This window comes from Oncorhynchus clarkii, unplaced genomic scaffold (assembly GCF_045791955.1).
Source record: "Oncorhynchus clarkii lewisi isolate Uvic-CL-2024 unplaced genomic scaffold, UVic_Ocla_1.0 unplaced_contig_2990_pilon_pilon, whole genome shotgun sequence".
NCBI classification, from domain to species: domain Eukaryota; kingdom Metazoa; phylum Chordata; class Actinopteri; order Salmoniformes; family Salmonidae; genus Oncorhynchus; species Oncorhynchus clarkii.
The window spans coordinates 50729-63169 of NW_027258521.1; the positions used below are offsets into that span (position 1 = coordinate 50729).

General features: G+C 39.5%; 1 protein-coding gene across 1 annotated transcript; it reads right to left on the reverse strand.

The window, feature by feature from the left end:
- Nucleotides 1–7535: 7535 nt before the first annotated feature.
- Nucleotides 7536–11632, reverse strand: LOC139397172 (heat shock 70 kDa protein 12A-like). The gene is made up of 4 exons (XM_071144042.1): nt 11301–11632; nt 9713–9937; nt 9370–9541; nt 7536–8590 (listed from the first exon to the last, which is right to left on the reverse strand). Exons 1-4 carry the CDS (start codon nt 11580–11582, stop codon nt 7536–7538), a joined length of 1734 nt encoding a protein of 577 aa, XP_071000143.1. The 5' UTR covers nt 11583–11632.
- Nucleotides 11633–12441: the final 809 nt, after the last annotated feature.

Below are 12441 nucleotides of genomic sequence, written 5' to 3' on the forward strand. Positions count from 1 at the left end.
GCCACTAACATAGACAATCACCCACAAACAAACAGTGCAACCCAGGCTACCTAAGTATGATTCTCAATCAGAGACAACCAATGACACCTGCCTCTGATTGAGAACCACACTAGGCCGAAAACATAGAAATGCCCCAAAACATAGAAAAACAAACAGAGACTGCCCACCCAACTCACGCCCTGACCATAATAAATAAATACAAAACAAAGGAAATAAAGGTCAGAACGTGACAACATGAATACAATATATTTGTGTATTACAAGTTTTATTTACTTTAAAATTGAAGTATGCAAATGAGGAAAAACCTCCTTAAATATGCACTTATTTGCATATTACTAGAATCCATTTTTCAACGCATTGCTTCAAGGCAGAATTTTTGTTTTTGTTTTATTGTGATAAGACAACTGGTCAGACTTTTCCAGAACAATTTATCAAAATATTGTAATTTCATGGAATTATTTAAACAACACTACGTGTGCCAGATGGATATTTTGCTAATATTTACAAATAAAATGACCCTTAAATTCAAAATTTAAAATTAGCCTCTGTATTAGTCTGACTATAAGACCTAAGAACCTGTGTGTGGAATAATGTGAATGTACGTCCTTTGAAGACTGAGAAAAATGAATTGGTGCATGGGGAACATGTCATTTTGAGAAAATGGCCGATAAAGGTAGGCGTATGAAATTAAAATGTACTTTCCATAAATATAACCCTTTATGTCACATGAATTTATCTCTTATTCATATATCACTTCTAAACTGACAAATAAACATAAAATATACCTTTTACAAATACATCAGCACATGTAATACATTTGTTTCAAGCAATAGAGCATGTGCTTTGAATACTGGTCTGTCGGGCAGATATGCAGTTTTGGGCATATTCTCATATCACTTCGTCAATTTGTCACCTACAAGGCTTTTTGTATGGCTGTTGAAATGTGCAGAACATTATTCAGCTATGCCTGCCCCTTATGTAAGGCCCTTTGAGCGTTGCTGGTGCCGCTTTACTTTCTTGACTGTCATGGGACCTGCGCCTACGCTTGGCATACTCCATTGAAGCAGCATCAGCTCTCACAACACGCCTCGTATCCTCCTCTCTGATTGCTTCCAAGTGTCACCAAAGTGTTGTCAATCCACAATTTGTCCACCACAATTGATATAGCAGTGGCTCCCTCATTGAACGTTGGCTACTGCCACACTGGCTGCTGCGGCGATGCGGCTTTTGCCCACGAAGACAGTTTTGGTGCATCGCGACCATGTTTGAGTTCAGACATGAATTTGCATTCTGGGATCCTCCATGCTACATTCTTTTGAGGAGGTTATCATTTGACATCCTATGATGTACAGGTACCATTTTCTGTGCAGCCTCTCTAAAAAAAATGTATGGCCTCAATGGTTTTTGTGACTGGGTGGATCTTCACCATTTTCCAGGGCTCGCTGGTACCAGCACCAATGAACACACCTATCCCGTAGTACGATGTTAATCCTCTCTTGTGCCAAGTACCATCAAAGGATACATGAATGTATGTGATCTCCTCCTCCTTCAGCAACTCAGCTATGTCTGGGTCTATAGCTGCCTATGCTCTTCTAATTATCTTTGCAGCACTCTCCATTGACTGTAGCCCTCTCTGAATCTCTGAAACTGAAGTGGGGGGAAAAAGTACTTATTATGTCTGTCGACATTACAGTCATAACTGCAGGACACTCATATCACCATGTTACCCTATGTAAATATTAACATATCATCATGTAAAGTTAATTTCTCAGTAATGAAAGTAGGCTACAGCCCTATGACACTGTAGGGCTATGTGACAGTCTCATAGTATTGTTATGTTTTCTTATCACTGTTTTATTCACTTTGAATGTATTTGCTGGAGCAAGGAAATACATATAATTTATACACAGCCAGTCACCTGACAATAATGGGTTACTCTCCCTTTTTATTTACTCGTCACTTTCCTGTCATGTCTCTGATATGAGCTGAGACATGAGGAAGGAATCCCTAGGACTTTGCTTATTTTCTTTAGAGCTTCATAATTAAGTCCACGTCCGTGGGCTAGAAGAACCATCCTCACATGGGGTCTATGGTGATTTTCAGTGATATATATGTATATGTATAAAAGAAAACCAGCCCCGTCACGGACCAGGATGTCTTGCTCCCAGGCAGACTAAATAACTTTTTTGCCCGCTTTGAGGACAATACAGTGCCACTGACACGACCCGCAACCAAAACATGCGGACTCTCCTTCACTGCAGCGGAGGTGAGTAAGACATTTAAACGTGTTAACCCTCGCAAGGCTGCAGGCCCAGATGGCATCCCCAGCCGCGCCCTCAGAGCATGTGCAGACCAGCTGGCTGGTGTGTTTACGGACATATTCAATCAATCCCTATCCCAGTCTGCTGTTCCCACATGCTTCAAGAGGGCCACCATTATTCCTGTTCCCAAGAAAGCTAAGGTAACTGAGCTAAACGAGTATCGCCCCGTAGCACTCACTTCCGTCATCATGAAGTGCTTTGAGAGACTAGTCAAGGACCATATCACCCCCACCCTACCTGACACCCTAGACCCACTCCAATTTGCTTACCGCCCAAATAGGTCCACAGACGATGCAATCTCAACCACACTGCACACTGCCCTAACCCATCTGGACAAGAGGAATACCTATGTGAGAATGCTGTTCATCGACTACAGCTCGGCATTTAACACCATAGTGCCCTCCAAGCTCGTCATCAAGCTCGAGACCCTGGGTCTCGATCCCGCCCTGTGCAACTGGGTACTGGACTTCCTGACGGGCCGCCCCCAGGTGGTGAGGGTAGGCAACAACATCTCCACCCCGCTGATCCTCAACACTGGGGCCCCACAAGGGTGCGTTCTGAGCCCTCTCCTGTACTCCCTGTTCACCCACGACTGTGTGGCCACGCACGCCTCCAACTCAATCATCAAGTTTGCGGACGACACAACAGTGGTAGGCTTGATTACCAACAACGACGAGACGGCCTACAGGGAGGAGGTGAGGGCCCTCGGAGTGTGGTGTCAGGAAAATAACCTCACACTCAACGTCAACAAAACTAAGGAGATGATTGTGGACTTCAGGAAACAGCAGAGGGAACACCCCCCTATCCACATCGATGGAACAGTAGTGGAGAGGGTAGTAAGTTTTAAGTTCCTCGGCGTACACATCACAGACAAACTGAATTGGTCCACCCACACAGACAGCATCGTGAAGAAGGCGCAGCAGCGCCTCTTCAACCTCAGGAGGCTGACGAAATTCGGCTTGTCACCAAAAGCACTCACAAACTTCCTTAGATGCACAATCGAGAGCATCCTGTCGGGCTGTATCACCGCCTGGTACGACAACTGCTCCGCCCACAACCATAAGGCTCTCCAGAGGGTAGTGAGGTCTGCACAACGCATCACCGGGGCAAACTACCTGCCCTCCAGGACACCTACACCACCCGATGTCACAGGAAGGCCATAAAGATCATCAAGGACAACAACCACCCGAGCCACTGCCTGTTCACCCCGCTATCATCCAGAAGGCGAGGTCAGTACAGGTGCATCAAAGCTGGGACCGAGAGACTGAAAAACAGCTTCTATCTCAAGGCCATCAGACTGTTAAACAGCCACCACTAACATTGAGTGGCTGCTGCCAACACACTGACTCAACTCCAGCCACTTTAATAATGGGAATTGATGGGAAATTATGTAAATATATCACTAGCCACTTTAAACAATGCTACCCAATATAATGTTTACATACCCTACATTATTCATTTCATATGTATACGTATATACTGTACTCTATATCATCTACTGCATCTTTATGTAATACAACTATGCCACTTTGTTTACATACTCATCTCATATGTATATACTGTACTCAATACCATCTACTGTATCTTGCCTATGCTGCTCTGTACCATCACTCATTCATATATCTTTATATACATATTCTTTATCCCCTTACACTTGTGTCTATAAGGTAGTAGTTTTGGAATTGTTAGTTAGATTACTTGTTGGTTATTACTGCATTGTCGGAACTAGAAGCACAAACATTTCGCTACACTCACATTAACATCTGCTAACCATGTGTATGTGACAAATAAAATTTGATTTGATTTATATCATTCAAAAGCGTATTTTTCAGAGCATATCATTGACAAACCCTGCTGGCTTGTCAACTTCTACTCTGGTTTCAACCACATGGAATGCAGCCTAACAGCTACTGTGGGAATCTCCCTCTCTCTTGTTATTTAACCAGTATTTAAAGACCTAACAGAACATTGTGGGGTTCTGGCCTTCTCTCACAGGCAAAAAGGCAATGGAATAAAAAAACAAAATGAACAAAAATAATGTGAAAACACCCGTTGCTTTGTGCATATTTCTAGAACCTGTTTGTTGAGTTCTAAACATCAGACATTTTAAATCTGTTGTTGACCATCATATCTCTTATGGCAGTAACTTTACAAGCACTAATTATGGTACATTTAGACTGTGAATAGAATCTAGTTATGGTAAGGGGTATAATAAGTATAGCCAGTTATAATTGTAACGGTTTAGCAGATAAGAAAAGACGGTCAGTTATTACGTTGCTAAAAGATGATCCACACCTAAATATTTATACAAATGTATTGAATTTACAGGCAACAAACAATCAAATCATTATGGTGAGAGACTACAACTGTGTTACGTACCTCAATGAACTAAAGGAAATCACTCTACAAACTATCATCCTCGTGCCCTTAAGGAGATCACAAATATTATAAACACATTCGAAAGAAGCAGTTTCTGTCTAAAGAGACAAGACTAACAGGAACTAACAGTACTTATTCAAGAACAATCTAATATAATCTATTATAAAAAAATAAAGCAAACTGGATAGAATATGGAGAAAAATGCATAAAATTCTTCCTGAATCTTCAATACAAGAACTCAACCAAAAATAATTTGCAGAAACTTGTTACTAAAGACAGGGTCATCCATGATTCTCCAAATTATAAGATAACCCTGTGAAGGTTGCAGTGGTGTTTTGTGGACTGTGGCAATGTGCATTCCATAGGAAGTGCACCCCTATTGATAAAACTGTGGTTGTATTGGACATGTGAGGCATGTTTCCGTTCTATTCTCTGGATGATTTTGACTGTGTAGCTCTCTTAGTTGAGCAGGATGTCAACCCTGATATCGTGGTATTTAACCCATTAATGAATCAATATATATAATGATTGTGTTGATCCAGATTCAAATTTCCTGAGATTTACCAGGGATGAGTATCACTTGGGATTACTGTGATGTTAAACTGATATACAGGTTGTTAAATTGTTAATTTCAGGATGAGCTTATTTTCTACCTTTTCATTTGAATGTTCAAAATCTTCCTAAAAATCATGACCACCTTGTTCATTGTCTTCTCTCCATCATGAATTTTCCATTGTTGCCCCTTGAGAAACGTTGTTGACTGGAGAGACAACCATGCTTTATGACATGTCTCCTTATAATGCTGATCACCACTGTGGAACCTCAAGAGTGGGAGGTTTGTCCATATTTGTTCATAAACATTTTCAATTCTTTGTAAGAGAGGACCTCGCACTTACATCTGACATTGAATCTCTTTTCATAGAAATCCCTCCTGTTAATGTTTTGGTGGTAAAAAGTGGTAATTGGATGCATCTATCAACCACCCGATTCTGACATTGGTAGTTTTATTGATATCCTTGCATCAACCTTGGATTTGATTAATAATGAAGATACAATTTGTTTTCTATTGGGTGATTACAACAAACGTATTTAAAAGTGAGAACCACTCACTGACTCACTCACTTTATGCTGCAGTAGTTTATGTGTCGGGGGGCTAGGGTCAGTTTGTTATATCTGGAGTACTTCTCCTGTCCTATCCAGTGTCCTGTGTGAATTTAAGTATGCTCTCTCTAATTCTCTCTTTCTCTCTTTCTTTCTCTCTCTCGGAGGACCTGAGCCCTAGGACCATGCCTCAGGACTACCTGACATGATGACTCCTTGCTGTCCCCAGTCCACCTGGCCGTGCTGCTGCTCCAGTTTCAACTGTTCTGCCTGTAATTATTATTATTTGACCATGCTGGTCATTTATGAACATTTGAACATCTTGGCCATGTTCTGTTATAATCTCCACTGGGCACAGCCAGAAGAGGACTGGCCACCCCACATAGTTTTTCCTAGCCACCGTGCTTCTACACCTGCATTGCTTGCTGTTTGGGATTTTAGGCTGGGTTTCTGTACAGCACTGAGTCAGCTGTCTCTGCATACAGGGTTAAACTCCAAGGTTAGGCAACTGCCATTCTCAGTTTTAAGATTTACAGCCAGGTATAATGTCATTTGGTTTGGTTTGGTCACCTTTGTGTCACGTTTTCAGAATGTACCCAAGGCCATCCAAAGGCTTCTCCGTGTTGAGAGAATTCCTGTAAAACATGATTATGTTAGTAAAGAAATGGAAGGAGCTCAACCAACGTGAGACAAGGTGCAACTATTAACACTAGAAGCACAGAGGCAGTCATTTTGACTGCATATGACTTTAAAATTGTAACATCTCTGACATTTTTTAAGTCAAACAGCCCTCCGTCCTTGACTTTTCCTAAATAAGTCTATTTAACACACTTACGTTGTTAGATTTTCAATATCATTAACATAATTTGAGTTATAAGCAGTATTTAAGAGGGACATTTTTTCCCTGGAGCACCAAAAATATACTTTTTCCAATCTTCATACAAAGTCACATGCAGTTTAGGTGTTAAAATCAACTTCTAAAAACATGATATTGGACTTCATCAATGTCCTTCATCAGAGCTTAAGTAAGCTTGCTAGCTGTTGCTGCGAGTTACTTTGCAACTTGATATACATTGCTTAAAAATATGCCACTGATATTCACCTACTAGATTCAGTATTTCTAGATACAAAATACAGCTAAATCCTCATTTAACATCTTATTATTATTATTATATTTACATGTTTATAAATGTATTGGTCAGAAACCACATACAGTATAGGGCATGGAAGCAAGTACAAAACACTTTTAATTTCAAGCACAGAACACAACTGTTTATTTATCTTTTGACATGCCAAATACATCTCAGTGTAAGTAACTTACATCTTTTTAGAGTACAGGACCAACACAGCATTCATTCACGTGAGAGGTCTAAATACAAAAATAATTACTACATTATATGTTTCCTGTATGCAAATGACTTCTGTAACATATTTTGTCCATAGTTAACACATATACAGTGTTTGTATAATAATGAAAAAGTGAAGATTTCTTCTTGTCTATACTGAACTTGTATGACACATTACAATGGGTTGATTCCTGTGGATAGGAGACACTGGCATTAACAAGAACATTACTAATAATAAGAGCTGAATATAACAATAACTCACATTCCAGTTTTCTGTTTTTGAGTGTCTGTATTGTATAGATTTATGCATCTAGTCTCTTGATGTATTTCTGTAATGCATTGCTGTAATGTATAGCTCAATTTGCAAAACGTTTTGCATCGTATGTTTTTAATTCCTCAAAAAGTCCAGTTTGATTGATTGAGTTTGTTTTGATTCTATGTCAGTAGCGGTGGCTTGCATTTCTGTGAAACCAAACTTGATTTCTAACCTGATGCTGCGGTCCAGACCCTTTGTGGTGTCAGGACTTTGAACAGTGAAAGACCCAATCTGATCCATTCCCCACTCATCAACATATTTGGCATTCAGTCTCTCTGTGCTGAAAAAACGGAAAGATATTTTCGTCTGAACCCCTGATATGGGAAAGAAGGTGTGTTTCCTGACTTCATCACAACCCACTGACTCACCCTTCTCCACCAGTTTATGGAAAACATCACAGCAGTACTCAATTCCCTCATGAGTTGTGAATTTCTTCTCAGGTTTGTGCTTTGACTCATCAAACCTCTCATTTAGAGCGATTCCATAAGTCAGGGCACTGACTCGTGACGACACTACCTTGGGGTTTTTCCCAAACAGAACAGCCCCCTTGATAATGACCTCCTGGGGATCAGTTGGAAAGAGCACTTTGCATTGACCACTAAACTGCTGTTTAATGTGACTCCGCAGTGTGTTACATGAGGCATAACCTCCCACTAAGAGAATGAAGTCAATGCTGAGGCCTTCAGGATTGTCTTTACTTTCACTGTTCAAGATTTGTCTGATGCTCTCAGTAATCCCTTTAAAACTATCATCAAAGAAGGACCGCATTCTTTCTTTTGTGATTTTGATTGACCCCTCCTCCCAGGAAGCTCCCTGACTTGTCTTGAAGAAGTCTGACATTTCTGAGTGGTATTGCTTTGCTAATTCTCCGAAGTTGTAAGGACAGGATATGTCTATGTCATCATCTGTACCCTTAAGTAGAGAAAAGGCATACATCAGCTTTTGCAGCTCAGGGGCATAATATTCCTCATATTCATCCCATAGTTCATCAGAAAATATTTCTCTTAGGAACATTTTCAAATTCTTGTCAACAGTCCCCCCTCCCATGTCATTTCCAGAGGCCTTGTGCAGCTCCTTCAGTGTTCCACCTTTTAGCACCTCATGCACTGTTATGTCAATAGTTCCACCTGAAAAAGCACAATATCAGACCTGTTAAATATACTACAAGCCATATGTTCTTCCTGTAATGCAGCTCTTTTTGTAAAGTATACCAAAATAATAATTTGAAATACAGTTTATAACTATTTATACACTGCAAACTGACAACTAAGCCCAGACTGACAAGTAGCCAACATTTCAAAGACACAGGAGAGGAGCGTTTCTTTGGTTATAAATGTAAACCATGAGGTGGTCTTTGATCATTGGAATAAATACTATACAATAAAAATAAGTTGATGCTGTATAGTAAACAATGCCGAAAAAAACTGACTGCCTTAATTACTTCTGGAAGTTATTTGTGCACATATGCTTTTTCTGAATTTGAGTATCCAGCATCAACTTATTTTGTTCTATAGTCTACAATTTATTTGATAATAACACAATCATTTCATACCTTCGTTACATTGAGCCATGATCATATGACATTTATTTGTGGGAATAATTGGGAACAGAATTCCCAAAGTCAAGTTATTTTGAAGTAAATTCCTGGTATTGTTTGTGTTTTTATTCCTTAATTAACAATGAATATTCTAAAAACAGACGAGTTTGCAGAGCCAAATAAAACCAGCAGATTTGGATTTGGTCTGAAGGCCACCTATTGCCTTTCCCTGCTCTATGGCTGCTAGGTTGATGACCTACTGAGGCTGACAGTCCATTTGGGATTGGAATGACCATGCATATAGTAAACACTTGTTTGAAATAAATAAATAAAAATTGTGAATTGTTTGGGATTCTCTTATCACCATACCGCCACAGTCCACAACCATGTACTTGGTTCCAGGGGTTTGCTCCAATGTGTCTTCGTTAATCTCTTCTGCTATAAAACCATCGGATGGAAGCTTCTTACACCAGACTGATGCTGCCTCTGGTTCCAAAGCCAGTATCAAGCTGTCTGAGTTTAGATCTGTCACAAGACCAGCCTGGAAATGAGTTAAAACACAATTATATGTAGTTATTGGAAGGAACAACTGTATTGTGATTGGTAAAGCTGACAAATGTACTGAACTCAATAAAATCATACTTCCAAATGATGGCTAAATGTTTACATGTAAAATAAGACAATCACAACACATAAATGTCCCAGAGCTCACCGCTGTTGCTGCCTCTCTCATGAACTGCTTGGCTGCAGCATCCCATATGGCTGGCACAGTCAGGACCCAGGTAACATCTGAGGCAATGAACTGCCTGCCACTTGTGTGATCACCAATCGTTTTCAGTGCATGGTCCTTCAGATACCGCAGGGTTTCTGCGATTATCTTCAAAGCACTCATCGATTTCCCATTGTGTGCTTTAATCATCAAGTTCTTATTGATTGTCTGAAAAAGAGTATACAACATAAATCCAAAATAACATTGAAACAAGTGACACCTTTTACATTACTTTTTACAGCAGGTCGGGTATTGTAATGATGTGCACCACCACATCCAAGTACATTTTGTCCCATGCGAATCTGCCATTTCGGTCATTTTTAAACGGCTGGAGAGTAGAGCCCTGTTCGGATGGAACTAGTGTTACTTGAGATGTTGGTTATGCCATTATTATTCCAGCATGTGCTCCATACAATTTGTACAGGTTTAGTGTGAAACTGCCCCTTAATTATTATAATTGATTTTATTCAATTGACTCATGAAGGAAGCCTGGACGTTTTTATTCTAGGCTTGAAGATATTTAAACATAATGTCAAGACGATAATAGGCTACACTGATTACTCTTATTTGGCTACCAAATGTATAGGTGTACCATGATATTTAAATTGAGGAAGTATAATTATTTTAGCGATATGTCCATCCTAATATACTGTAAGTGCCAGCCATCCTGCTGATTTAAGCTGCTGGACATTAGTTACACCTGAGAAGCATTTATGGATGAGAAAGTGAACGTGCCATTTCCAAAAAGTTTGGCTCAGTGATGGAATCTGGGATTCCCTTCTTTAAATATATTGGCTACTACACCAACAGCCAGGGTTTCATTTTTCGGATAACTCCACCGTCCTCTGATACTATTTCCGTGCACATATTCTGGCATCCGTATGTTTTGCGCGACATTAGAGTTGACTCTTAAAACAAAGTGCAGCACATGTATTTCGTATGAATGGTCTACATGTATCAACGTTCACAGTGAATACTTGTGTTTACATGTTGTGCCATTGAATTAAAGTTGAACATTTTTAGAATTAATCAGTTTAATTAAATGTGCAAAAAATTATTGTTCACAGGCCTATATAATTCAACGCTGGCTGTAAGAAATAGATCGCAAAGAAGGGCATCCTCGATTCCCCACTGAGCTAAACTTTTTGGAAATGGCAAGTTCACTTTCTCATCTATAAACGCATTTCATGTGCAAGTGTACTGTTTAGCTCACATCAACAGGATTGGGGGATTTCCATTAGGATGGGACAGACGTCTACTGTGGATCGCTAAAATAATGAGTATGGATTACCTGTATAGATGATGATCGTCTAGCCGTGATGTTAAAATATTTCCACGCCTAGAATAAAAATGTACAGGCTTCCGTCATAATAATTACAAAAACGTATCCCCTATGAATCACCCTCAGGAATAACGCACATGATGGGGTACTAATTACATAACCGATGCCTTTAGTAGGTATTAATACAATGGCAGTTCAATCATTAGGTTGTTTGTCATTTCATTAGTAAGTAACCTACTAAGTACTTACTTTGCCATAAAGTTCCATTTTGAAGTTTTCAAAAAGATAATGTTTCTGTGCGTCAGCTCCATGCATTTTTGTGTACGCCATTTTAGCGTCATAGCCAAACTTTTTAAATTCTTCATGTTCATCAAACAAAATGCAGGTGGGAGTCTTTGGGGAGTTGAATCCATGTTCCTGTCCCCACTTCGGAACCCTGGGTCTTGGTTCGGAATTTTCAGATGACACACAGAAGGCATAGCCACTGTATGCTGTGCCAAAGTCAATGGCGATAAGAAACCATCCACCCATTTTAGAACCAAGCCTTATGTTTTAAACAATGACTTATTTCCAGCTTCTCTAAACCTTAGTTTGACAAGCGGTTGTATTTATAGGTAAAAGTTTGGCTTTCACTTTCAACGCTTGAGAAGCCCAACCCTTGTGTGAAGGGGTATATTAGCAGGAACACAACAGTATCACTACTAAACACAGCAAAGGTGGACAGTGAAAACGTGCCAAACATGAGCTATCAGCAGTGTCCATGTTTGGAATCGACAAAAAAGGACTTGGAGGGAATTAAAAATCAGTTTGAGACCTTGATTGCCAACATGTAAGTAGTATCTCCATCTACCCACAGTTTTTTTTTCTCAATACATTTATTTACATTCAAGTAGTAAATATGTCAAAACATTTTAATTGCTTTTTTACTAATTTCACATGTCTGTGGTCTATTTTGAAAACTCTTCACACAAAACAAACACTGCTGACATTCAAGTAAAACAACTTCCAGAACATTCCCCTAAGGTTCATGTTTTTGGGTTGCCAGGGAATGTTTTAACACAATGTTCTTATGTCTAAAACCGTTCATTCTGTATAGATTTTCTTTGAAAAAGATGAGAAAGGTGTCACACTGTAGTTTTAGTATCCTTAGAATAAATCATGAGATATATTGTAGGTGTATTGTAAAGGAGTACAGAAAAAGTATTAGTGTAGCACCGTCTGTCTGTATTCCATTTCTGCCCCTTTTGTTGAAGATCACGTTTTGTAATGTGACTTCAAGTGCTACAGAATCAACGGTGTCTTTGCTTGACAAAATTAATCAAAGAAATTCTGATAATAAGTGGAATATTTCTGTCAAATACAAGCTAGGTATTTTAGCAGTGCACTGTAC

Excerpts from the sequence above, each read along its gene's own strand:
- LOC139397172 (XM_071144042.1), bottom strand. The coding sequence starts at position 11,582 with ATGGGTGGATGGTTTCTTATCGCCATTGACTTTGGCACAGCATACAGT. Across the intron at positions 9,938-11,300 it reads AAATGGAACTTTATGGCAAA|ACAATCAATAAGAACTTGAT; the intron begins GTAAGTACTTAG and ends ACTCTTTTTCAG. Across the intron at positions 9,542-9,712 it reads TGAGAGAGGCAGCAACAGCG|GCTGGTCTTGTGACAGATCT; the intron begins GTGAGCTCTGGG and ends ACTCATTTCCAG.